The 25,928-nt window shown below is 40.9% G+C and overlaps 3 protein-coding genes across 3 annotated transcripts; 1 reads left to right on the top strand and 2 right to left on the bottom strand.

Annotated features, from left to right (window-relative positions):
• Window positions 1–380: 380 nt before the first annotated feature.
• Window positions 381–8,676, top strand: tmem33 (transmembrane protein 33). Its single transcript, XM_012832285.3, has 8 exons — window positions 381–561; window positions 1,712–1,792; window positions 2,096–2,190; window positions 2,442–2,629; window positions 3,008–3,075; window positions 4,611–4,744; window positions 7,184–7,267; window positions 7,488–8,676. Exons 2-8 carry the CDS (start codon window positions 1,733–1,735, stop codon window positions 7,615–7,617), a joined length of 759 nt encoding a protein of 252 aa, XP_012687739.2. The 5' UTR covers window positions 381–561; window positions 1,712–1,732; the 3' UTR covers window positions 7,618–8,676.
• An 811-nt stretch (window positions 8,677–9,487) lies between these two features.
• On the bottom strand, window positions 9,488–12,907 carry ccna2 (cyclin A2). Its single transcript, XM_031587360.2, has 8 exons — window positions 12,298–12,907; window positions 11,345–11,585; window positions 11,156–11,259; window positions 10,817–11,040; window positions 10,519–10,723; window positions 10,274–10,387; window positions 9,995–10,128; window positions 9,488–9,890 (listed from the first exon to the last, which is right to left on the bottom strand). Exons 1-8 carry the CDS (start codon window positions 12,499–12,501, stop codon window positions 9,839–9,841), a joined length of 1,278 nt encoding a protein of 425 aa, XP_031443220.1. The 5' UTR covers window positions 12,502–12,907; the 3' UTR covers window positions 9,488–9,838.
• A 442-nt stretch (window positions 12,908–13,349) lies between these two features.
• Window positions 13,350–22,064, bottom strand: bbs7 (Bardet-Biedl syndrome 7). Its single transcript, XM_012832265.3, has 19 exons — window positions 21,346–22,064; window positions 20,892–20,957; window positions 20,552–20,614; window positions 20,291–20,466; window positions 19,928–20,114; window positions 19,575–19,647; window positions 19,254–19,370; window positions 18,965–19,095; window positions 18,516–18,600; window positions 18,151–18,253; window positions 17,716–17,908; window positions 16,983–17,057; window positions 16,794–16,862; window positions 16,106–16,245; window positions 15,545–15,709; window positions 15,068–15,177; window positions 14,511–14,614; window positions 13,910–14,033; window positions 13,350–13,701 (listed from the first exon to the last, which is right to left on the bottom strand). The coding sequence occupies exons 1-19, from the start codon at window positions 21,379–21,381 to the stop codon at window positions 13,568–13,570; spliced, it is 2,151 nt and encodes a 716-aa protein (XP_012687719.1). The 5' UTR covers window positions 21,382–22,064; the 3' UTR covers window positions 13,350–13,567.
• Window positions 22,065–25,928: the final 3,864 nt, after the last annotated feature.

Here is a 25,928-nt window from a genome sequence, read left to right as displayed (position 1 = left end):
TTAATAGGATCACCAACAGAAACTAGGCTCTTCCAATCACTGAACAAGGACAATGGTTCACTTCTATCTTGGTTTTCAAACCTTAAACTTCTCAATGTATAGCCTAACCTTATAAACTATTAACTAATTAAGGGGTAGAGTGGTAAAGTAAACAAGACCCTTAAAGGACGCTTGCACTTCAAAAACAAATAAGATCATTAACAGGCAATTATTGAGAAAAAAAATCTCCGTTAGATTAGACTACTTCTACTACTACTACTGTATTTTACATAACAAATAAAACAAACAGTAGGGATCTGTTATTTTCTGTTCACTTTCTTTTGCAAACTGCATTATATAGTGTGATGACATATCGCGATAATCTTACAGCCTTTTCCATGCAAGGTCAGCTGATCGAGTTGTGCTCACGGGAACGGAACTAGGGCTAGCTACATTTGCCTGTGGGAACACATTGGTGGATGTTAGCTTGCTAGCGAGCATTTCGTTGAATGAATTCTCTCTACTTTTTTGTTCTATCAAACTAGACATTTCTGGTGTCGAACGAATCTTCTGTAATCGCAGGTATTTTTAGGAGTCATAACTTATTTCTTGTTGCTGTTGTCACACCACGAAGTATTTTCTAGGAAAAGCGATGTTAGATGTCCTGCACAGTAAACTGCTCATTTCAAATGAAAAGGCTATCTAGCTATCGCTAGCGTGCTTGCTTTTACCGTTAGCTCTTTTCCGCTAGCTAGCATGCTGACTTGGAGAACATTCTAGATAATGTAAGGTAGCTAGTGCTGGTCAAACTACAATCTTTGTAAAACGGTCTCTCTGGAATACCTTACACATTCACACGATAGGCGTAGAGTTGAACCAGCTTGTGTATTCTTGCAATCTGTTTTATTTCATTTGTTTTTTAATCTAATCTTGAAAGTTAACATCAACCAGAATAGGCTTAACATTTCGATTAGCTAGCTAGCGTTGGTCACTAATGTTAATCTTATTTCAGCAACGACAAATATGTTTAATTTTGTTTTTAAATATTTCTTAAGCTGTCAACAGGAATGACCATGGACGGATTTGAGAAATGTCCCTGAAACGTTAACTACATTTGGTGGTCTTCCGCTATGTTCCTTTATTCTTGATCATAATGTACTACCATGCCAGCCAATTGGCTAACTAATGTTAGCTAGTCACTCGATGATACAGTAAGTTAGCTATCTACCTAGTTTAAACTACCCAGTACTAGTTCCTTGAGGATGGCTCTGGAGTGGACTGAAATTGACAGATCTGAAGTAGATTGGCCACCTGAGTATTATAGCTAACGAACATTACCAGCTAGTATACTTAGTCGACACTCATTTAGAATTTCAGTAAGCTAGTCCTCCGTGCAAAATCTGAGCTAGCTGACATGTTAGCTGACCTTTCAAATAATGTCAACTGAATCAAGTGTGCCAATAGCTAAGTCTAAACGAGAGCGTCCCTTGACCGTGTGTTTTTGGTTTTGATTTGGTTAACTTTGTAGCAGTTTCCAATGGGTATAATGGAGTGGGGGATGTTACAAATTGAGCAAATGTATTGTTCTCTGTTGTTAAAATAAAATAACCAGACTATAGGGAATAGGGCGTTATAGGACTTCATTGAGTTTGTTCAGCTTTTTCACGTTTCACTTCAGTGGAGTGGACAAGACAGATTAACGAATTTGTACTGTTTCCTCTACTTCTACCAGAGTCAAGCTCGGATTTGAAAGATGGCAGATGCAGAGCAAAGAAGCCCTCCTCCTCCCCCTCCTCCTCAGGCAGGGCCAGTGGTAAGTGGCGACTAACTTCATCTAGCCACACTGTTCACAGCATCAACTAATTTACCCGGTATCTGCTTCGTCGTGGGTATTGCTTTGAATGATTGGTTTTTCTCTTGCTGTATTGTTACTGACATAATCTCCTTAAGACACATTTATATTTGCATCTTGACTGCTGCATAATAAAGTTGTCTGTCATCCGAACACTGGTTGTAACAAGACTAATGTCCAGTACCAGTACTCACTATAACTGAACAGACATCTGGCTGTTGGATATCAGCTTCACAACAAAATGAATATGTCTATGTTTTGCAGCAATTCCTGTTGGCTAACAAATTGGAAACAGCGATGTGGCTCTCTCGACTCTTCACAGTCTACTGCTCAATCATGTTTATTCTCCCTATCATGGGGTGAGTGCCTAGAGCTGGTTGCTTTTAACAGCCTGTTTTAACAACAGTTCACCTATTTATTTAAAGGCATGCTTGTTTGCATGCCTGTTTCCTTTTGTACGATTATTTATATACTTATTCGTGTTCATTGCTATTGACATACCACTGATGTCACAACAGCTGTCAATTCACTTAGGTCTGCCGTGCTTCATCTATCAAAAGCTTACAGTTCCATGTACATGTATGCATGTTAATGCTGTCTCCCACACCAGAGCGTACGCAGCCTCAAACTTCTACCAGCGGGCCTTGCTGGCCAATGCACTGACCAGCGCCCTGCGGCTGCACCAGAGACTGCCTCGCTTCCAGCTGAGCCGAGCCTTCCTGGCCCAGGCTCTGCAGGAGGACAGCTGCCACTACCTGCTCTACTCGCTAATCCTCGTCAATTCCTACCCCATCACCAGTATCCTTCAGTATTTGATAATAATTGTGGTACAGGCTTGATTGATAACAAAACTGATGTGAGCCCACAACAACTGTAATGAATAAGGAAAAAGTCAGGTAGTTTGATAAACTTTGGTATTTTGCATGCATCCTGTCAGTGATGCTTATCCACCATGGACACTCTTCAGCTCTATACTATAGTTGTCGTGTCAAACATGTACTGTATGCCAAAGTTGCACAAAGCAGCCATGCTGAATCTAACATTCATCTGATATGAACTTAAGAACTTATCTTGCAGAGTGTTCAATAGTATGCACAGTTTGAATTTTCATGAAGACATCTGTCTGTCCCCTGGTATGTATTGAGAACTGGAATATTCCTTAATCCCTGTCCACAGTGAGCATATTCCCCATCTTCCTCTTCTCCTTGCTGCATGCCACTACCTACACCACAAAGGTTCTTGATGTGAGTACTCATCCATCAGCTCCCACTGTTCCCAGTGTTTATAAAACACTGTCACCACAAATCAGGCCACATATTGTCAGTTAAAGTAGAAAAAAATGAATTGGATTGGCAAGTCTTCTTGATCTGAGTGAAAGTCAAGATTGGAATTGTAAACTATTTTGTGTAGTCAAAATGGCACATCAGGTAGTCTATTTTAAATGATTGAAGTCTTTACATTCTGGGACTGCCTACAGCGTTTCTCAAAGTGTGGGGCGCAGAGACGTGGCAGGTGGGGCGCGAATGGACGTGATGAACGGGAGATTTCTTTTTTTACCCCTGATCTATGGCAATGCTTTCCTTTAGACAATAGATTTTGATTGACGTCGGCGTATTAATTGCAGCGGGACAATTTAAAAAAAAAAAAAAAAACTTTAGTTTAGTTAGGGCTGTGTACTGTTCTCACTACGTGTTTTACACGTCCAGTGTGTTGACAGTCAGTTCAACAGTCAGCCAAACTTGATTTCACGAGCCAGGTAGCGAGCGCCTTGCTCCTTTATTGATGTCAGGTGAAAACTTATGAGTGAAACAATAATACACAAGAAACGGAAAATACTTAGAAGCTATCTTAACTAAACACAGCAAGTTACTATTAGATTCATTACACCAAGAATCAGAGCAACAACGTATTACAGCACAGCTGGCTAATAAGGGCTAACGTTAGCCACCAACGGAGTTATGAATGAATGAATGAATGAATGAATGGTGTGCTAACGGTCACATATTAGAACGTAACGTATCTAAATGAACAATAATTACATTTTACGTTTCAACGAACTAACACAGTTCATAGAATTTAAACATAGGTCACTTAAACATATTTATCACAGTGTGAGACAGCGAAAAAACGTAGTCATTGTTTTCGAGGGTGCGAGGAAAAGCATAATTTACTAGAGGCTTATGTGTGTTACTAACTGTCACAGTTGTTCCCTATCCCACGAGACGAGTATGATGTCAAAGTAAAAGTCCAACAACAGAAAGAAATACAATACTGTGTGCGTGCAGGGATGGATTACCGAACAGGCCTATCGGGCACAAGCCCAGGCCCAAGGGCCCATGAGCTCAGGGGGGCCCTAAACCAGAGCCTCTGCGTGAAGTCGCTGTTAATAACTTTGCTTGCTGTCACTTGTTTTTTAGACTTTAATATCAGAGGTGGCTTAAATGTATCTCTTATTTGTGGTTGGAAGCGGTGTATTCTGTTACACCTCCTAACCCATGGTTTCATAATCCGTCCATGTGTGCGTGTCCATAACAACAATACACTACAACATGAAATCACTCCAAGCAATATACATTTGCTGACCTAAATAAGATGCTATTTGTTATTACTTGAGGTTATTTCAATAATTGACAATTTTAAGCTTGGCCTACCATTTTATGGGAGCGATGAGGGACAAGTGGGGAATGACAGAAAAAGTTTGAGAACCACTGGGCTACACGGATTTAAATGCATGAACTGTCACTCACACATCATGTGCATCTGTCTTCCAACGCTGTAGGCAGTGGGACCCAACAGCCTCATGATTGTGAGGAATTTCCTCAGTAAGCTCACTGCTAACCAGCAGAACATCCTGAAGTTCATCGCCTGCAACGAGATCTTCCTTATGCCAGCTACTGTCTTCATGCTGTTCAGGTATGGCAAAGTTTGACATTAAGTTGTGTGTACATTTTAACTGGCAACTTCATCAGGACAAAGCTCATCACTGTAGTTAAACTCATTACTCATCAATGTAGTTAAGCGCATCGCTCACCACTGTAGTTAAACTCATCAGTCCTTGTCAAGAATATATGATTGTATTGTTTTCTTCATAGCTGATTTATTATGTTGAATAACTGGATGATATGGCGATGAGTGGGGAAATGACTGTGTGCAAAGCTGAAACTGAGACTCCCCTGGTACTCAAAAACTTTCTTCAAGGTTGGCAGGTCTGCAACTGCCATGAAGAGTAAGATAGGTAAGCTTTTAAGTAGCCATCTCTCAACTAGTGGGGCAGCTAGTGAAGCAAGGTGCTCACAGCACTAAGAACATGGGTTTGATTCCCAGAGAGCACACATGGGCTTCTGATAAAGATGTGCATCTGTACTGTAAGTCGCTTTGCCTAAAACCATCTGCTTATTAAGTAAATGTAAATGTAGGCTACTGGCAAGCCACGATGTAGGCAGCCAAGTGTGGTTTTTGTCATGCATTGATTTGCTTTTGTAGGATTTCATGGCAGATTTAACCAGAATTGGTTAGTTATAAGTAAAGGTGTGCAAAAATATAATTTGATCAATTCATCCTTGTCTCGAGATCCACTGAGACTGACAGATCAACAACGACAAATTCAAATTCTTTATGTAGAGAACCTCTCTCTACCCCTGCCAAAATGTGTGAGATGAGCTGCAAAAAAAGTACAAGTCCTTGGGATTTGAGGAACAATTACTTGATTAAAGCAACAATAAGGAGTTCTGTTCCAAAACTAGCAAGCTAACTACCTACAAGCCATGCAAACACTGCTAACAGCCCAGTTGACACTGAATAGAAACTTGCCAAAACACTAACTAGTGTCTTTTGGCAGTATAGCTGGCAATGTCAAGCTTTTCTTAATTTTTTTGCAGGGTATTCCAGCCTAATATACAGAACTACATAGGGCATATCCTGGATGGCAAGTGGGGAAGACACAGGTGTTTATCTGTCCTTCACATGACCATATGCTATCACAATTAATTTGAGGATGGTACCAAAACTAGTTGCCTATAAAACCATACCTCAAAAAGTGTGATTGTTGCATAATGTTATTTTAAATAAGGCACAACATGACACAATGAATCGTGTTCAAGTGAAATATTTGGTCTGATTTTTGCTCAGGACTAATGTTGCAGACTCGGCGTGCCCTCACTATTAGTGTAAAATTCCAGTGATGAAAGTTTAACACAACAGGTGGAAGACCAGCAAGTCTTTAAGGAAGAGCTGTTTGGGTGTTTTGTCCACTAACAACCAGATGTTTTCACCTCGTCACTAATGGTGTGGATGGGTTATGTAAGCCATGCATGTTACATTAGCCTCTGCAGTCTTTTCAATGCCTCAGGGGGCTGCAGAGTCAAGTAAGTTTGGCACTTACCATAACCCTGTGAGAACACTAAGATCCACTGGAGTGGAGAATACATTATTGCACATACTGCATAAGGGTTTCATTCACTTGGAAAGACTGTACTGCTGTGTCAGACTTATGGACCTAGACTTGTTATGCATTCACTTTTGCATTCACTTTTGCATGTAACTGTGTGTTCTATATTCGTGTATCACTGTTAGCATGACAACCTCATTTCCCTACTGAAGGATCAATAAAGCCCTAATGTGTTATTTTCACCTACAAGGACATTTGTCTGCAATTTATGAACAAGATAAAGCAGTTTCAAAGACACATTTAAAAGTTTTTCCTATATTGTTATCCAGTGTTTAATTTCTATCCTATTCACAGTCGATGAGATGAAACACATTTTCATCACTATCTACTTGTCTGTACATATCTGATAAATGTATCCCTGGAACATTTAGCAACTTACGGTAATTGTGAGGGACAGAGGCGGCCACCCCATATTTTGTATGAGGGCTAACTGGAGTCAGTGAAGTCGGGTGAAAAAACATTGCAAGTGATGTTTGTTTTCTTAGAAAAACATATAATTATTTATTTTACAAGGGAAATCTCTCCAATGACTCCAAACCATCTATACAAAACAAACTCAAAGTACTCCTAATTTCACCGCATTCATCGATTATTTGTCCGATTCAATATCGATCTGTGAAATTTCTTGCTTGAACTTTTAGGCTACTATGCATTTTTTTTCTGGTTTTCTAGGTTATTTCAGCAGTGGTTAAACACAGCCCAACTGTCATTTTAAAGAAAACATTGTATCTCTCTATATGAAATACTATATAGAAGCTTTCCATATCACATTCCTGTCTATCGAATCAGATTTAATCATATCATTAGCTTGTAAATCGTAATAGATTCTGAATAAATTGGCATCTGTGCCAATAACCAGCCCTAGTTTTATAATAATAATAAGTATTGATTTTATTTTTCCACAGTGGACAGGGAAGCATCCTGCAGCCATTTATATACTACAGGTTTCTCACACTCCGGTATTCTTCCAGGCGAAACCCTTACTGCCGGTAGGTACTCCTGATGCATTCGACAACATTTCTCTGTGATGTGTCTTTATGTAAAACTAAATTTAGTGTACATTGTATGTTACGAAGACTGCATTTATTTGAATGTCAATTGGGAAATAAGCTGTTTATATCTATTAAAAATATGACTAATGAATAAATATTTATTTAAAGTCATGCCGTTATATTTGATGTCCCCCCTTTCTGCAATCTTCCAACCCAGCACCCTGTTTACGGAGCTGCGGATGCTTCTAGAGCACTTGATCATGAAGCCCATCTGCCCGCCCTTCTTCAGACGGATGTGCCTCAACAGCATTGCCTTCGTTAGCCGCCTGGCCCCCACTGGCGTTTAACCTCACGTCTTCTCACCCTCACATACATAAATAAACATACACACACGGATACAAACACAGTCCCTGCAGCAGGAAGAAGGGATTCGCCACCTAAGAGACTGATGTGTATAACAGACTCTTCATGAATGTTTTGGAGGGTGTCACAGCTGCTCCTGTCAACCATCTACTCTTCATCTGCTTTCCCCCAAGCTTTACTGCACTGGACGCTACTGGATTTTACTACGTGGATGACAGACCTTTCCTTTTTAACCCTGCACTGTGGCACATTACGCCACAGGAAACATATGATGATGGCTACTGTATGTATGAGCCCTGTATGAATTCTTTTTTTTATATCCACGGTGCAACAACTTTTGGTCTGTATTTTAGGATGTATTTATTTGTAGTTTTTTTTTTCAGAGCTGGATTAAATTGAGATTACTTATTTATGATGAAATTATTAATGTTCACGATGGCAAATCTTTTAATTGAGATTACATTGTACTTTTGTCGGAGGTGGGATTAGTGTCTGGGTACTGTAGATTAAAAACATTTAGTTATATGCACCCAATCAGTTTTTATACTTAATCTCCTGTGGAACAGCTTTTTGTTGTATGTTTGCTGGTGTTGTCTTAAGTCGCTTTTCCTTTCCAAATTAAAATGTGAACTTTTGATGATACAATCTGTATTAACAATTAGTCTGGGAAAATCTCAATCGTCTTCATTTGAATGAAGCCAGATTTTATGTGCCGTTATTATTTGTTATACTTTTTTAAATGTTACTGTAACAATTGCTGACCTTTTAATATGCTTACACTTCCTTAAATAGGTCACAGGTTTAGTGTTCATGAACAGACTAATAGCGTTTGTAAGATTGGCCATGTGTACTCCGGAACTGCATTGCATCTTCTGTGGAGTGACATTGAGGGTTCTAAAATCAAGAGGTGATTCCCATAGGTCACTTAAGTGGTCAGGCATGCTGCCATTAGTCCATTTGATTTATTGATTGTTGAACATGTTTGTAGCGGAATGAACTCAACCTAGTACATGAACAAAACTTAATAAAAGCCCTAATTCACAGTTTGAATTTGAATGATTGATGGAACATCCTAGAGTGTTTGATGTGCTTAAAGCAGCTTTATGGAATTTTGGAACTTCACTAACACTGAAGCCTTTTCTAAAATGTGTTATATTCTGCCCTGCCCACATAACTACATAGTGAAAGGTCTGTCTCACTCCCCATCCAGGCTAAGGTTTTTTTTTATCTCTGCCCTTCACCATGAATATGCCAAAAGGAGTTGCTTATTTAAAAAAAAAAAAAAAAAAAGTGTTGCATAGTGTTTCTTAAACTATTCTTTGGTCACTTTTCACAGCCCACCTTGAACAAAAATGCAAATGCTGTACAAAGCAGGCATAACACATTTTTCTGTACTGGTTTTAAACCAGTAAGAAAAATGTGTTCTTATGCCTGCTTTATACAGCATTTGAATTTTGGCCTTACCAACACTTTTGACCAGCTGAGGATCAAGACCTTTTCCCACTTAAAGTTGAATTTCTTTAAATGTCGCTTTAAAGGGCAAAGACTGAGTACTACACCCTCAATTAATGAGTGGAATATGAAGGGCAGATTGTTGTGATTATGCATAGGGGGGGGGGGGGGGGGGGGGGTGGCCAAAACAAGCCGTTTACCCTGGACGTGCATGCTTGAGTTACAGGATTCTGTTGTATAACATGTTTGCTGTTTTTATAGATTTCAATGATTTTGTCGCTGGTAAACATCAAACCAAGTTTAAGAGGCTAAGGTATACAGTGTTGTACATTTAACAAGAACCTAATGACCAGTCAGTGACAAACAAATAATATTTCCAAGCTACTGTAAGACAGGACACCGTTTAGATGTAAAAATCTGGGCATTTAATTACAGGTGGCATTTCAAAAACATGAAAAAATCTGAGGCAGTTTAAATAGTCCAGAGAATGCCTTGAAAAAAGTGGGGACATACAAAAACATTTAAAACCACAGCTTGATTAACTACATACGAGTTTCTGGTTGGTTAAATCAGGCATTAAAAGCAGTCCTAAAGGACTGCTATATAAAAAAAATGTACATTAAAAGCACTAATCTCACCACATACCCAAGTAATCAAGGCTATGGTTTCAGTTATTGTGAAATCCTGGGAATATGCAACATTTAGTACAAAAATAAATGTGTACTCAAAATAATTATAAGTCCTGGATTGAAATTATTCCAACTGCAGCTTCTCTGGGGGTTCAATGAGGGAGACTTCATGGTACCTGACAATGACAAATAATGAGGTCATTTAATACACGCATCGATCCAGTCCACGTTCAGAGGAAAGCACACTATTTAATACAAATCTCAAAAAAGGACTACTTACTTTGAGGTCTTGTACTTTTCCTTCACAGACTGCTGTGCATGTGTGGCTGCATTGAGGTAGATCTGATGCAGATCCAGCACGCATGGCATCAAGTCTTCTAAAGAGTATCCAGTGGCCTCAACCAGTGTCTTGGACTAGAATGGTGGTGGGATACAAATGATCCAGTGTACGTTTAGAGTCTGGTTTCCAATTAAGCACAAGTTTACATGCATTTCTTTTTTAAAGAAGTCGCAGCAAGACTGCAAGTAAAGACTTCAGTGTCGGTCCTACTCCACTTACCCAAGATCCACCTGTGACTGTGTGATTGGCCAAAATGTATGCAGAAGCGGCCGTTTGAGAGGGGAGATACTTCAGGAAAGGGTCCGAGTCCACCAGGCTCAACTCACCAAGAAACTAACGGGAAAAGCGCAAACATCTTAAAAAAAAAAAAAAAAAAAAACACAACCCACGACCACTGGCAGTGTGAGCACCATATCAATAGTCACTAGCATACAAAGCAACTGGGGTGTGAAGGTCGTACTCACCATTGACAAACTCTCTACCCGTTTGTTGACTGGCTGGTGCAGAAAACACTGGGTGAGAAACTGGTTGATTGTGGGGGCAGACAGATCAAAAGACAACACCTTCAGAATCAGATGCTCCATCCTCAACACTTGTTTTTTCGTGTAGGTGTCGTCGGTGATGTAAACAAATTCTGCCACCTCTGGGGGGTAGATCTCCTCAAATTTCCTGCAGGGGTACAACACATGGTCAACACCTACCATCAGAAACCACCACAAAAATAGGGCGACAACATGCAAAGGCATGGTAGCAAACACTTACGAAGCCAGCAGCATAGCAGCCGTGCCAACCAGCTGCAGCTTTCCTCTCAACACAGACATTGAGGACAGGAAACGGTCAATGTAGTTCACGGCCAGATACAGTGTCTCGTTCTGAAGCTTGTACTCCTCGCCAACCTCAACGAGCCAGTCCACCAGGATGGCCCGCATGCTGTTTGTGATGTCCGGCTGCTTCTTCATGTACCCAGCTTTTGGTTTGCACTTCACCTGTTAACAAGCGCAACGTTGCAGGCCTTTAGTTGAGAATTCGGAGACTGCCAAACAATAAAAGGACTGCTGGGATGGAGGCACCCTTTGAGAAACTCCAGAAAAGTCTGCTCACCTCCATTTCCCTCAGATGTGTGTGTATTTCTGCAGCATACTCAGAGACTTCATTTACACAGGGTGGCTTCTCTTCTTCAACAACAGACATGTCCATAGGAGACTCTGAAGATAGAAATCGTGGTTAATTTGACTTTATAGGTTATTCGGATTAACAAGGCATTAATGACCTCGTCTTAAAAACACATACCAAAGCTGACATCCATAGGCAGCTCAATAGTGGAAAGGGGCTGCCTCAGACGTGTTACAGTTGGGTTTAGTGTTAAGGCAGAAGCATCCACGGGGCTGCGTTTGGAAGATACTTGTTTCTTGGCGCAGGCACCATCAGGCTCATCCATGTGGATCTGGAAAGCCGGTTGTTTTGAGGGCAGCTTTTCCACACAACTCTTGCCATAGTCTTCCGATTTGCAGGACAGTCCTTGGTTTAATCCCTGAAAAGTCAAATATAATAAAAGTTAACGTTGATATGCCATCACAGCTTGTCCTGTGCATTAGGTAAAACATTCAACCAAGTCGCGCAGTTATAGCTCACTAAAACGTTAAATCCTTTGCAAGCAAGCGCACCAAAACAATCTTAAAAGGGATGTCATCAGGATACAAGAAGTGTAATATTAACCAGCGACAACTGGCTACCAACATGAACGTTGTTGAGTAGCCTGACAGGGGCAAAATGGCGGAAAGCTTGGGAGGGAAGTTAGGACATTTAAAACTCACCACCAGGAGAAAAGGGATAAACAACCGCCAGAATTTACTCGCGTGTCTAAAAGTTGATATTTTTATTTAATTTTACATGAACTGATTCTGTTAATGATTGGCATGTTTAAAGCAGCAATATTATATGGATGGTAAGGGCTTGGCGGTTGGCTAGCTTGCACAGTTAACCAGAGGAGGCTAGTTAGCCTGCCGACTTAATGAACCACCTTCATTCAAGGGCGACCAAAATACTAGACACAATTAAGGCTATACAATTTAAACGTACTTGTGGCTATTGATACCATTACTGTACCAAGCTCCAAACGCTACCAGGCTATGCAGTTAAAATCAAATCAATGATGGGTAAGCTATCTAGCTAGCCAGCCAGCTATGAAAGGCAAATGAGAGCACATAGCTACCAATCAGCTAACTTAGCTTATTACAACCAACCTGTTTCAAGCCGCGCTGAGTCTGCAGTTTGCGTGGATTGTTCTCCAAGGCTCCCAAAACAGTTCTGTTGGCTGGTTTAGGAATGGCATTTTCTTGATTTTCCGATCTGCCTTTGGAAGCCCGTAGCCTGGACAGCATGTTCTCTTGATTCTGATGCTCCCTCTCGGAATCATGAAGCGCGCTTCCTTGAGTGAAGACTGACATTTTCTTGCGGACAGTGGCTAACCAAGCTGGTCTGAAGAATGTGTTGCTAATGTGTAAAGTTTCAAAATAAAACAAGAAACTAGTGCACTTGTTTTGTTACAAGATATACCAATTGTGACGTTCATGTAACCAATTTAGAAAACCAAAGTCAGGCAAGACTCGACCAAGGACTCACAATGTGGTAAACGACGTCGCTAGCCAGCTAGCTAGCAGCAAACCACAGAAAAATCTTGCAGACTAGCAACAAATAAAAATGAATCACCCAAAGCCAGTCGATTAAAGGAAAAACTCCATGCTGTAACAAATCAGGCTATAACAAAGGAAAGGACCACCATTAGACCGTGTGCCTAAGACAAGATTCTTCACCTATCCTGCCTTGTTTCTTTTCAGACCGTGCCGATAGTGTTGCTGTCTCAGTTCAAGTAGCCCGCGACTATTGAAACACCCAATAGAAATGCATGTTGCGTATACGTCATAAGTGTACGGCGGCCGAACGAATCCAAATCTGTTGTTCCTTTTTTTCACAAACCGTTGAGAATTCGAGGCTCTCAGCTCTCCATTGGCTCAAACTAAATTCAAAAATGATATTGTAAGGCGGTCGTCAGTGTAGAGGGGCACATTTTATGGAGAATGTGACTTATGAAACCTATCTGACAATACATTTTTTCCAGGTATTTCATATTTCCATCATTCCCACTCATATTCTATTTATTTATTGTGGATTTGTTCGTTGTATTTCATGTCATACAAGTGGTTAATGGAACTGAAGTCGAAAGCAGCTACTTGTTTCTCGTTTAATATGCAGCATCTTATTTAGATGTTCATTCAACCTCACATACAAAGTCAAAGCACATTAAAGTCAATTTATTACATTGTCAACAACAGCTATATGCAAAGTATATAAAATGTATCATGTATTGCTATTCCCACAAAGGCAAGTATCTATTATCTTGAGAGTTTAATTAGTAGGTAACTCTATAGACAAAAGCAAATGTTTAAAAGACAAATTGACTACAGTCAAACATCATACAACATAAATAAGGTAACCATTTTATAGGGTAATGGATTATACTTCGTTGAAAAAATCCATCAAAGAATTCAGATCATAGTTATCTAGAATTTCTAGTAACAACGAAACCTTTGTTTTCACATTTTGTCCTTTAAACTTGAATTTGTCGATGAAGAGATCAGTTATCATACCTGTAAGAAAACAGCAAATACTGGGTCACTCACAAAATCTGGTATATCTGTAAAGCACCTTGAGACAATTTTATTGTTTTGGCGCTATATAAATAAAATTGAATTATTACAGTCATTTGCAAAAGGTGTTATACTGCTCATTCTTAAATGATGGTTTTCAGGCACATATTGCATTCATTATTTCAATGTAACACCTGAGACCTCATACCATATAATCTTTCCAAATGGGCAGGCTGCTTCTTGTACTCTTCCAAGAGGTGGGCAGACTCATCAAGAATACTGTGGTACTCAGGAATCAGAAAATCTGCATTGCCTTCATGGACCTGCAGCTCCTAGTTTCACACAGAATGGGTGCGTTTCCATTTTAGATTCAGCCCTTTTGTAGCCCTTTTCATCGAAAGTCTCACACTGTACAGATACGTGTATGTCAGCATGTATGCTCCCCGAAATATGACTTAGCGACCTTGGTGTTGTTAGCAACGAAACAGGAATAATACTTCCTTACCCACTGAGAGGGTAGAGAGGAAAAGAGAGAATGAACCAAACTGAATGGGAAAGCAATAATAATATGACGATGGTATTGAAACCCTACCCTCTCATCACAAAAATAAGTTACACAGTGGGATAAAACTGTGATTCAAATACATTTATGCAAACTCGAAACAGATGACGGATAGTCATGAGAATCTGTTTCATAAAGAGAGCATGTGCGGATCAAGCTCATTTAGATCAAACTACAATCATCTTTATGGAAACTCTGGGGCTCTGAAAACAAACAAAGAAACAAACAGAAAAAACAGGGTAGTCACCTTTAGTGCATCAATAAGCTGCACCTTTTTGGCCAGGAGCAATTGATACTCCAGCTTTGGGTGAATCATCGTCAGAGTATGGCTCACTGAATCCTCATTTATATCTGTGCAGGGACAAGTAATCATCACACATTTGTGCAAACAACAACACCCGAATGAAAGATGACAACAGGAAGTCCAAGCGTTTACATTTTTTGACAATGTGTGACAATATGCAAGAACCAGGCTAGTGCTATCCACAGGTATCCAGGGTATCCAAACCTCCCCACTTCGCCCTCCTATTTCCCTCCCTGCTCAGCCATCCGAACATGTGTTCTGTCATGTGACTGACATCCTGGAGGCCCTGGCTCTAAAATTGATTGAATCATGGTTTTCCTGAGATTCTCAGAGCTGACCATTGGTTAAAGGCTGAGGCTAGTTGAGGAATTTGTTATGGGAATGTCTCTATACAGTCTTCAACTTACCATTTTCCCATAGGAGAAACCATACCATTTTCCTGTGGTTAGGACTTGATTATCAGATGTTGCCTTTTTGTGGCATTACGGTAGAGTGCTTACCGTAGGATATGTTCAGGTTAATTTTACGCTTTGTGGCCTCTTTGGATAGGACATCCTTTAGTATTGATATGGTTGAGATGTTGTCAGATTTGAAGTGTGCCTCTCCTTTGCTTAAAAACAAACAGAAAACATTCCTTTGATCACTAAGTTACAGGTCTACAGGCCCAGTAATTAATTAATATAAATCTTACAACAAATATTCACTGAATCATTCAAGTTCTTCAAAGTATTAGGTCACAAAATGGAACAAGTTCCCAGAACACAATTCATCTTTTTCTAGGGTCTGATGTTGCTATTAACACATTGATGTTCTTTTTAATGACAAATTGTTGTTCCCATCTGAAGTTAACCGTTTTGAACCTCAAAAGACGAAACAATTACACCCCCCTCACTCTTCACAGCCCCTTCTCCCTGCCGCTAAAAAGCATTTACATTAGCCCTCAGCACACTCCACCTACACAGCACTGCTGTTCTCACCAGTAAGTGGCCTCCAGCTGTGTGCCCAGGAAGGTATTGTGGAAGTAGAAGCTGATGTTGTCTCCTGCCGGGGTCTTCTCCGGCACCTCTGGCAGACAGAACACCACCCACGAGTGGATCTCTGCGAAACTGAACTGTCCAACCAGGCTTAGCGTGTTCACAGGTCTGTGAGTTCATTAAACAGAAAACCAGAGAAAAAACACAACATTAAAGGCTCTGCTATGATTTCCTACTTCTGGGATTGTTTTACTTCAGCAGCACTGGCAAACAAAATGAAAGTGTAAGGAAACCCAGCCATTGTTGGTTACCAACTAAACAAAGCCATTTAGAGTTCACAGGAGCTTGCCAGAGTACATTCTTCTGAAACAAAAGAAAAAAAAACAGAAACTACAAACTTGTAACTCATCTACTTTGATAAAACCGTAGTTTACAGGTGCGGTTGGCTCATTACCACCAAATCCGGATTGAAGTACATCCTTAACTTGCCAACTGAAAGGATGACGGGAAAACTGGTAAAACATTTTTTTAGCACTTATCCTATCCTGATCACTTCCTCCATACCTGTCCTGGTCAATGGAGTGGGTTCTCTGGTGGAGGGATAAAGGCTTGATCTGGTACTGGCGCACCTGGCAGGCCTTGGGCTGTAGGCGAGGCGTGATGTATGCCTGGAGAGTGCCATACTGGCCCTCAATAGACCTCACCTGAGATAGGAGAGAAAGGTTGAGTCCTCAGTCTATCCCCATGGCAGGCATATCATTTCAGCGTGGCATAGCTCAGCTAGCTGTACAAACACAAAATAACTGGCAGCCAGGGTTCCTGGTCTCTTTTGAGGTGTCTTTATTGGCTAATACATTCACATCCAAGTGATTTTTCAGCTGATTAGGTTTTTTTTACACTATCTCAGTGACTGTTAAAAAGACGGACAGCACGGTGTCGTGCACATACGTTCTGAAGAAATGGTTGGAAATATTGGCCAATTTGGAACCAGAGCCTGCGCAGCAAGTGCTTTTTGGAGCCAGAGCATGCATGGTAAACAGAAAATCTGCCCAGAATGAACTTTATTTGGTTAAATCTCCACCATATAAAATTTGACTGAGCGTATGCTATCCATGGTTTTTACAGTCATTGGAGTATCTACTCCTGGCACAGTTACTAAGTAATGTTAGTAAGTAAGGACTGTTTTTTTTATTTAGTTTTTTGTTTTAAATTTTAAGTATGGTGTGGAGCAACAACTCCTTCAGTGCCTCACCTTCAACTCAAGCCTTGTGGTATTGGCTTGGCATCTGTATGTAGCCAGAAGAAAATTGCCGTTTGGTTGCTGAAGAGAAAGCACAGAAAGTCACACCAGTTAGCATTAGTGCAAAGAATTAGGTTTCTCTTGAATGGGTAATGCACCATGCCTGGATAGTTCAGACGGAACAATCAGCTGATGACTCACCTCTGAGTCACACTCACTGAAGCTCACAACAGCGGAGTTCTTGTCTACATCCAGTAGGTCGATTGGAACATCACTCTGTTTTCAGACATTAAAAAAGCAATCATGTAATGAAAACTGTGTAGTGATTGACAGGTGTGGGGTGACACCAACACTTTAAATAAAGCTGCTCATCTCAGTCACAGATAGCCATTTCCCTATTCTAATACACAATCAATATTTTACCACCGACAGATTAAATATCTTGTATTACACAATCCACAAGGGCAGCTGTCTATGTTAACAACATTTTGAACAAAGCCTGGGCAGATTGTTTACATCATGCTATGGTCAATTAGCAGACCGTCCCAGTACATGATCACTGGTCTTAGTTGCACTTCATATTTGGTCGCCACCACAGAATTAGAAAAGAGTACCATGGACATTTCTGCACCAACAATGTTCTGCACGCAGAGAGAAGAGGAAGTAAATTAGGTGAAATTAATCTGTGGGGGTGCTGATGGTGCACTACGTTAATTATTAGATTTTTCTATAACCATTACATTGCAGACATAAGTTGCATTTCTGTGGTCACTAGTATCTATAGTGATGAATGCCATCAAGGTCCTTATCAAAGTAGGACGTCCTGTACACGGAAACGCAGTTCTTATGTCCATTCTACTCTTTTTGATTCTATGGTTTTCACAGTGCTTTTGGTTGCCACGGTGTCATCAGTTGCTATGGTGACTGTCCTGACCTGCAGCAGTAAGTTGTCGATGGCGGTCTGGACCTCAAGCGTGAGGCTGTAGCTGGCATCATCCTGGCACAGGGTGAACTTGTCGTTGACGCTGAAGACGGGGACGGTGGAGACGGCAGTGCTCGACTGGGAGCTCTGCTGGTACTTCTCCCGGCCCTGCAGAACCTTCACCTGCAGCTGCTCCAACTCAGACCTACACATACACGCACGCACACGCACACACACGCACACAAACACGCACACACACCAGTGTATGAGCAGCTGAGAGTAGCATGACGACCAAAATCCGGCCTTGTTAAGCTAAGGTGAAGTATGTCTGATCCAGATGATAGTTTTTATGTTTTTATGTTTTTATGTTTTTATGTTTTATGTTTATGTTAACTTCATTGGACTGAAATCCAGAATCACCACACACTAATGGATGAGTGTGCATACCTGAGGGCCGCTACTTTGGCCTGGGTCTCTTTGCTCATCTTCACTTCCTCTCCGGGCCCAGCCTCCATCTGCTGGGGCTCAGAGGTCAGTCCTGTCACCCAGCCTGCGTCACACACAAGCGGTCAAACAATGAAGAATTACAACACAGAACACAGGCACAGAACAAACCTCCTGTCTTCTTGATAGTCACACACAAAAAGAGGGGGTTTTGTTACTACAGTTGCAGTTCTGCAGTTACAGTTCTGATGCGTTTCCACAACCTAGAAACATAATTCGCTGTTCCACCCAGGCCAACATATGAAAAGAAAATGATTCTAGACCTGGCAATTTTAGTTGCTACACCTCGGTGAAGAGTAGACAATTACCTGTGTAGGAAGTTGTGAGCACCTCGTCATAGTTCTCTTTTCCAACACAGCCTCCCTGGATTGATGTGACACTTTCTGACAGAACCTGAAGTCGGAGCAAGAATCGTCATGAATGACCAGCATGTCCCTGCAACAGTACTAGTACTCGTAGCAAGAACGTTTACATGGTGCTAAACTATCAAAGATTACTCAAATTGTTTTAGACTTTCCTGCCAAATATATACAGTGCCTACAATCTCCACCCTGTGTCAGCTGGCTGGGTGTCTGAACATGTGCCCAAGAGGAGCAAGACTCAAACCATGTTCCCAGATATCTTCTCAAAGTCTGACTTTAGTGTGTAAATGTTCCTCCCCCTGAACGCTGGTCCCTCTACAGACAAGATTTCACTGTTGCTGCGGGCAACCGGACAACCTTGTCTATGTCTATGGGGAAACTGTTGAAGGACTCACATGTTCGAAGCGCAGTATGGGTTCATTTGAGCTGTCAAGCACATAGACCTCCACAGTCCCATCATCCCTGCCTACCAAGATGTCCCTCACCCCGTCACCGACAAGGTCAAAAGTGTCGATACACAGTATCCCTGATAGAAGAAATCCATACGGTTAACATCGACAAAAATACCTGACCATGTGTGTAAAAGTTGTGCCTAACAAGACAGAGGAGGGGTGGGGTGGGTAAGTGGTAGAGCAGAAAGACAGGGAGGGAGAAATCCTGAAAAAAGGAGAGACAGATGCTTACCTCCTCTCCTCTTGTCATTGTTGATTTCCCATTTTGAAACATGGGAGGATTCCGTTATCTTCACCAGACCAAGTTTTCCGTCTGCTGTCCCATAGAGAACTTCCTCTCCCTCTTTACCTAAATGTCAAACGAGGTTAGTTCACTTTCCATCTACCAGCACCCCATTTCAATAGAAGTGTCAGAGTAGGTTCACTCCTATATGTTAAATATTTAAAATATTTAACAGTCAATGTAAATACAGTGAGCCTATATCCTATTTGGACTGAATCATCTGGAGGGAAAATGGTATCTGATTGAACTCCACCCTCTTAAAGCACATACCCCCATCTTTGTCGTTGAGCTCCAAGACTGATGGAGGTCCAGGGACTTCCACGTCATACAGAAGCTCAGATCCCTGAGGAATGACAAGGGGAAAAAATAAATAAATAAAAATAACAACCACTGCAATTTAAAGAAAGGGACAGGGAACTGAATAAAAACAGTGCACAGTTAATTGGTGAAACCAATTACTAGTATTAAATCAATAACTCATTCCTATTGATTTCCAGGATACACTGTATTCAGTATTTTACCTTCTTCTTTTCTGTGCTATAGTGATTTTGCAGGTTAAAAAAAATACAGTGTATGTGCAGTGGCACTCTGGAATGCAATGGAGGAAAACAGCTAGCAACTACCTGCAGAACTCTGAGCACTCTGTCTTGGCAGGCCAGGATGGGTACAGTGCGGCCCACCGTCTCCACCGGCAGGCACACAATGTCATTGATTTTGTCCCCAGACAGGTAGTAGTCCTGATCCTTACAGTCACAGTAGTGGTTGTAGATGTAGCTGGCACATACAAATAGGTCAGCTCCGGAAACATGCCTGAGAATGAGAATCATACTTCTATTAATGACTTTGATTAAAGCTTTGTGTTGACCATCTTTGTAAACAACAACAATGTAGACCGTCCTTTATCTTGATACAAGTATGGCATGAAAATCAGCAGCATTTGTTGGGAACATTGTTGAATAGAACTAACCACTATACTACATACTCACATGGCATTAATGGACTCAGTCAGATTGGCTTCAAAACACAGGAACTGTTTTCCCTTCTTGGTGAAGCCCCTGACTTCAGAGCCACATGACACAAATATCTTCTCTTGAGGAGTTCCCTGTGCTCCTCCGAGCTCCAGCCTGGATATCTTCTGTCCTGGTAGTGTCTTAAACACAGGCTGCAAAACAGATGACCACACAAGGTCTGAGAATTGAACAAATACTTCAATCTAGATAACCAGAGAAGTGAGGTTCTATACCTACCACAGCCTCTCCCTTTTTCATCCCAAAACATGTTAGTACACCATCATGATCTGCCACTGCCACCTGCAAAAGAAGAAAATGTCACTAAGTATACTGGGAAGGTCCAGACTGTGGAGCCAGAACTTCACTGCTTTATATTGCTTTGGGAAACGTTTGTGGTAATATCAGGCAAGTTTCTTTATGTAAAGACTTATAGAGGGTCTGCATGCACAGACTGTAGCGTTAGTGGGTTGATTTATTTCACGTGAATAGCTGCATATAGCCGCTGCCTAAATGGATTAGCCTACAAGTGTTCACGAGATGTAAGACCACTGATTTATACACTGTTGAACACAGTTACCTTTTGAGTAGCTTTGCGCCCTATCGCAGGAAGCAACTTCATCGTTTTTTGAGAAGTTACCCCTACCTGCAAGAGGGAGAAGGATGAACATTTCAATTTACTCTGATTCGCTCAGGAAGTTATACTCCAGCTGAACTCTTCTGGATAAGCAACGTTAACGAAGTCAATCCATACACCTATCAGCCTAGCAACATAGGTGGCTTCAACATATGATAACGTTAGTATACAAAGACTTCACACATTCTACATTTTACCGCAGTTGGCTGGATAGCGAATCATCGTTAGTTGTTAATCTATTATTAGCTAGCTGGTTCACATCAATCTAACGGTAAAGTTATCCTACCTAACCAGCTGATCTATTGACAGCAATCTAAAGTTAACCAGAATAGAAATAGCAGCAAAAATGCTAACGTTACTTAACTGCAATTCAAACTGAACAATGGTAGAAACGTACCTGTATATAATCAACATGATTCAAGTTTATTTCCATTTTTACAGAACGATGGGTCCTCCTGCTAGCTAACGTTAAATCGGTGACTGGTTGCCTAGGAAATGTCACGTCTAAACATTAACGTTCACAGTGTTAATGTAGACATAAGCAGCAAGGTTATCTAACCAGCCATTCACAATATCTCGCTTGAATCGAGAGGCACATCTTCTGAACAGTGGATTAACATCGGGATTAGGTGGTTGCCCGTTTGTAAGCCAGTTTAGTTTAGCTAACGTTGGTTTCCTTGTTAGCCAGCCACTTCAAAGCCATCTGGTTGGTGAAGATGTAAAATAAGGCACATTCCCTCTTGCAGCTACCAATGTTGCTAACAGTAAAGTTAGCTACATATAATACCACGTCTCATACAAACTGTAAGTTGTTTACCAAAGCCAGACAATTTATTTAAACAACGCAGTAAATTATTTTCGCATATGATTGTTAGGCCCTCCCATTTTCAATGAAGTGGCGTTGGTGGTTGCCATGGTGAAACAGTAGGCATTGGAATTGTTGGGCAACAAGTGAGACAGCTTTGGAGAATCTCCTGAAATTATCGGAAAACTGGCAGCAGTTTTAAAATATTGGTGAATCACTGGCCCCTTTTAAGTGCCTTTTTTGGGGGAAAGCCACATTTTGAAGGATTAAAACCTCTGGATACGCAGCTTCTTTGTTTACAACTGTAAATTGGTCCCTACATATAAATTCGGAATCTTGATGAAAGGAATCGTGTGCAGTTTGCCCACAAGGGTGCAGCAGAGGCATATCTACATGGCTCTGGTCACGTAAAGATGGGTCCCCGGATGCATTATATGTAGAATTTATCCACCGATGCAAGTGTACACACACCTAGGCTACAACATCATCACAATGAAGAAATTAACTGCATGTTTCGTTTTCCCGCAGATGATATGGAAACAATGCAGGTTTAAAACATTGTTTTAAAAAATACTATTATATGTTGATAAAGAAATTGCCCCAAAGCCCCTCAACCCTCTGTCCATCTGTAAAACAAGGATAGCAGTTTTTCTCATTCTCATCTGCTGTAGTCTAGTTTACAGTTATGATAAATAGACTTGGATTTAACTGATCCAACATGATAGCTAGTGACGTGCCATGTAAATAGAAGAATAGGTTGTACTATTAGATTGTGTAGGCTAGGCTGCCTTCAACAAGTGGCCCAATCAGATTTATTTATTTAGTCGAAACCCATGCATCAATCAATTCAGTTCTGTTGACTGACCAAGTGAAAGTCATTTTGCTTCATCTACAAGTGATGACATCTCAGCGTCTGGTGGGTGACTGTGTGTGTGTGTGTACACACACCACAGATTGATGAATCAGGAGCATGGATGTATGCTCGAGGCATCAGAGGGGGTGGAGACTCCAGCTGTGTGGCACAAGACAGCCTTTTACTCTGCCAGTACACTGCAAGGTGAGGGGCATGCTTACCATCACAGCACACTACCCTCAACGCAGCACACACAGAGGAAACCAGAGAAAGGACCACATGGAGCTTCGCACACCCACAGTCTCTCAGTACCACACAAAGTCCATGCCATGCCTTCAGTGAGGAGACTTCAGCGGAGACTTCATGCCGTCCCCCCGGAGGTTCGTCGCGGCTTCCAGCTCCCTGCCCTTTGCGGTGAGCTGGGGCTGGAATCTGACCATCTATCTGGGGCTGTGCTCACTGCTGCTGCTGCTGATGGGACTGCTGCTGTGGATGGTGCTGAAGCAGCTGAGGAATTCTGTGGGAGGCTCAGCTCTGCAGCCCTGCAGGTCGGTCAGGGAGCCTCACCTCCAGGGACCCAGACGGGAACATGCCTTCTGAACAGAGCAGCAGCCGTCGCCTCGGGCAAGGAGGATTCTTATCGGTGTGTTCTACCTGGACCTCTGCTGATCCACTAGTCTGCCTTACTGGAGAATGATAAATGTGAGAGGCTGTGATATGTTTGTCATCGCAGGAGACTGGCCTCCATTCACAGATGGTTGCTTGTTGTTTAATTTGCACCTGTGAGTGACTGAAATAAAGTACTGTCTTTCACCATATAATGCATGTTGAAAATATGCAAAACTAGGTGAAGAAAAGCTATTTTTCTTTCTGGACACTGTTTGAGTTAAACAACTACTTGTACATTTTTCATAATGGGTTGCTTTATGCAGTAATCATCTTTTGTAAATATTATTAGGAAGAGGGATTCTAATCTTTTACATGTACTTTGAAATCAGTGCCAAACTACATATACAATTATTTACTTTTTTGGTTGCATACTTGGTAAAGGACCTATTTGAACTAGATTTTATTGTGGAGCCTTGGGAGACATGAATGTTTGTAGCCTTGTTTTGGGGTTGAGGTCCTAACAAATAACAGGAGCACAACCAATAGCCAACAGGTTTCATCTGCTTCCCGCATGTACGGTTTGTTCTATATTTGAACCTATGAATTATTAAATTTCATTTTTTTATTGCTGAGCCAGATGGACACATATAAATTACTCACATAAAAACAATGAATCACAGCATCATTTTAGTCATTAGTCACTGTAGTCACTGTTTACAAATGTTTGTAATGGGCAGTAGGCAACCCTGTCAATATATTCATCATGTTGCAAATATTGAGAATAAAAACAACCTTAGTATAAATATTTATCCTCTCATTTCTCATAGGCTTTCATTTGTCATTGTCCTAACAAATTCTCTAACCAGGTTGCATGAAGTCAAGAAGTGAGAGATGCTTATTTTTTCCAAAGAACAAGAAAGTGAGAGACTTAATCAATGGCTGAATCAATGGCTGTCAAGTGCAGGTCAAAGGTAATTACATTTCAGTAGCCCATTGGGCTGTAGTTCATCAGCTGCATAAACATTAATCTTCAGCTTTTCCTGACAAGGTCAACGTAATATTCAGAGCAATATGAAAACTACTTCAAAACATTCACAACCAGGTTGCCACCTACAGAACCTTTGGCTATCACAATAAGGGAACTGTATGGAAAAGACTCAGTTCATTTGAGTTAGTTCTTCAGTGATCGTGACATTAAATAAATTGTTCATATTTAAATGCTAATGACTCAATATGAATGACTTCCAGAAGACAGATGTGGGGTCGGTTAATTTTGTGTAATGCAGGCATGTGTGTGGGGGATTCACAATGGCCGTAGCGCAAACACACACAGCAGTAATATGCACAAACACTGTACACACCCACAGAGAGAGAGAGAGAGAGAGAGAGATTGGCACTGCACACACACACAAGCACAAACAATAATGTTCACATTTACTGTATACTGAGACAGTCACATACACATATGTATACTGTACACACACACACACACACAGATATATTGGCACTGCACACACACAAGCACAAACAATAATGTTTACATTTACTGTATACTGAGACAATTACATACACAAGTATACTGTACACACCCACAGAGAGAGAGAGAGAGAGAGAGAGAGAGAGAGAGATTGGCACTGCACACACACACAAGCACAAACAATAATGTTCACATTTACTGTATACTGAGACAGTCACATACACATATGTATACACACGCACAGAGAGAGAGAGAGAGAGAGAGAGAGAGAGAGAGAGAGAAGATTAACAGGTGAGTGAGGACTCTTGTCATGGCATCTTCATCCAGGGGGCTTAATAATGGCAGTGGTGTAACCTTTCCCAAGTCTTCATTACCTCCCTTGCACCAACACTTACCCCGGGGGACTCCACCGTTTTGTCTGGATATTACTCAGGATGCACACCAAGTGTGAGTGTCTACGCAACAGTGTGCAGGGTTCTGTTCGTTTCTGATTACAAGACTCCTGTGAGGGGTGAAAGTAACAGAAATGAACTGATACAAATGTAGGATGAAAATGCGTGTGGATTGCAAAATAGTGGGGTGAAAATGAATGTGAAAATGAAAAACAGTGATAAAATATCAAATGATTTGATTAATTTAAAGCCAAATTGATTAAATCAGGCGTGATATGATTAATATAGAGCCATGTTTCATAATTTCCCCCCTTATCTCCATCATTCACAACACTAAATTGCCAGTTACCATTTACAGAAAGGAGCCTCAAGAGTGGAAGTAACAAAAATGAATTGATACAAATGGAGATGATCAAAATGAATTGAAAAATAGAGGGGTAAAAATGGATGTGAAATGAAAAGAAGAGTGATAAATTGTCAGTTGATTTAATAAACTACTGTCAACCATTCATCATTATCAATACCCAATTGACATTTATCGTTTGAAGTGGGCTATTTGTGTTACTTCCAACCAGAATAGACCTCTGAGGATGTGTCGTCCATTATGGACTTCTGTGTCGAAGCGTTTTTCTCTGTGGGAGAATAACGTGGGGTTTTTGAATAATTGCACCTTCCAAACTCTGTCGATAACGGAGTAGTCTGAAACGTTTTCTTCTACATAGTTTTGTTGTCTGACTTCGAGTGGATTTACTCTTGCTAAAGCAATTATTTTGAATGGGTACTTTTACTTTACTTGTACTTGAGTCATTATTATTATAAAGTAGGCTAACAAGACCTCATCACC

This window comes from Clupea harengus, chromosome 20 (genome assembly GCF_900700415.2).
Source record: "Clupea harengus chromosome 20, Ch_v2.0.2, whole genome shotgun sequence".
NCBI classification, from domain to species: domain Eukaryota; kingdom Metazoa; phylum Chordata; class Actinopteri; order Clupeiformes; family Clupeidae; genus Clupea; species Clupea harengus.
Note: the sequence above shows the minus strand (reverse complement) of the source record. Positions and strands in the feature narration are given on the sequence as shown.

What these genes read in the sequence shown, in the direction of transcription:
- tmem33 (XM_012832285.3), top strand. Translation starts at nt 1,733, where the DNA reads ATGGCAGATGCAGAGCAAAGAAGCCCTCCTCCTCCCCCTCCTCCTCAG. An exon ending in CAATTCCTACCCCATCACCA is followed by an intron (nt 2,630 to 3,007) that starts GTATCCTTCAGT and finishes CCCTGTCCACAG; the next exon opens with TGAGCATATTCCCCATCTTC. An exon ending in ACACCACAAAGGTTCTTGAT is followed by an intron (nt 3,076 to 4,610) that starts GTGAGTACTCAT and finishes CCAACGCTGTAG; the next exon opens with GCAGTGGGACCCAACAGCCT.
- bbs7 (XM_012832265.3), bottom strand. Translation starts at nt 21,381, where the DNA reads ATGGAAATAAACTTGAATCATGTTGATTATATACAG. An exon ending in CCATACTGCGCTTCGAACAT is followed by an intron (nt 18,601 to 18,964) that starts GTGAGTCCTTCA and finishes CTCCGACTTCAG; the next exon opens with GTTCTGTCAGAAAGTGTCAC. An exon ending in TAACCTGAACATATCCTACG is followed by an intron (nt 14,615 to 15,067) that starts GTAAGCACTCTA and finishes GTCCCTGCACAG; the next exon opens with ATATAAATGAGGATTCAGTG.
- ccna2 (XM_031587360.2), bottom strand. Translation starts at nt 12,501, where the DNA reads ATGTCAGTCTTCACTCAAGGAAGCGCGCTTCATGATTCCGAGAGGGAG. An exon ending in CTCAGCGCGGCTTGAAACAG is followed by an intron (nt 11,586 to 12,297) that starts GTTGGTTGTAAT and finishes TTGACTTTTCAG; the next exon opens with GGATTAAACCAAGGACTGTC. An exon ending in GCCTATGGATGTCAGCTTTG is followed by an intron (nt 11,260 to 11,344) that starts GTATGTGTTTTT and finishes TTCTATCTTCAG; the next exon opens with AGTCTCCTATGGACATGTCT.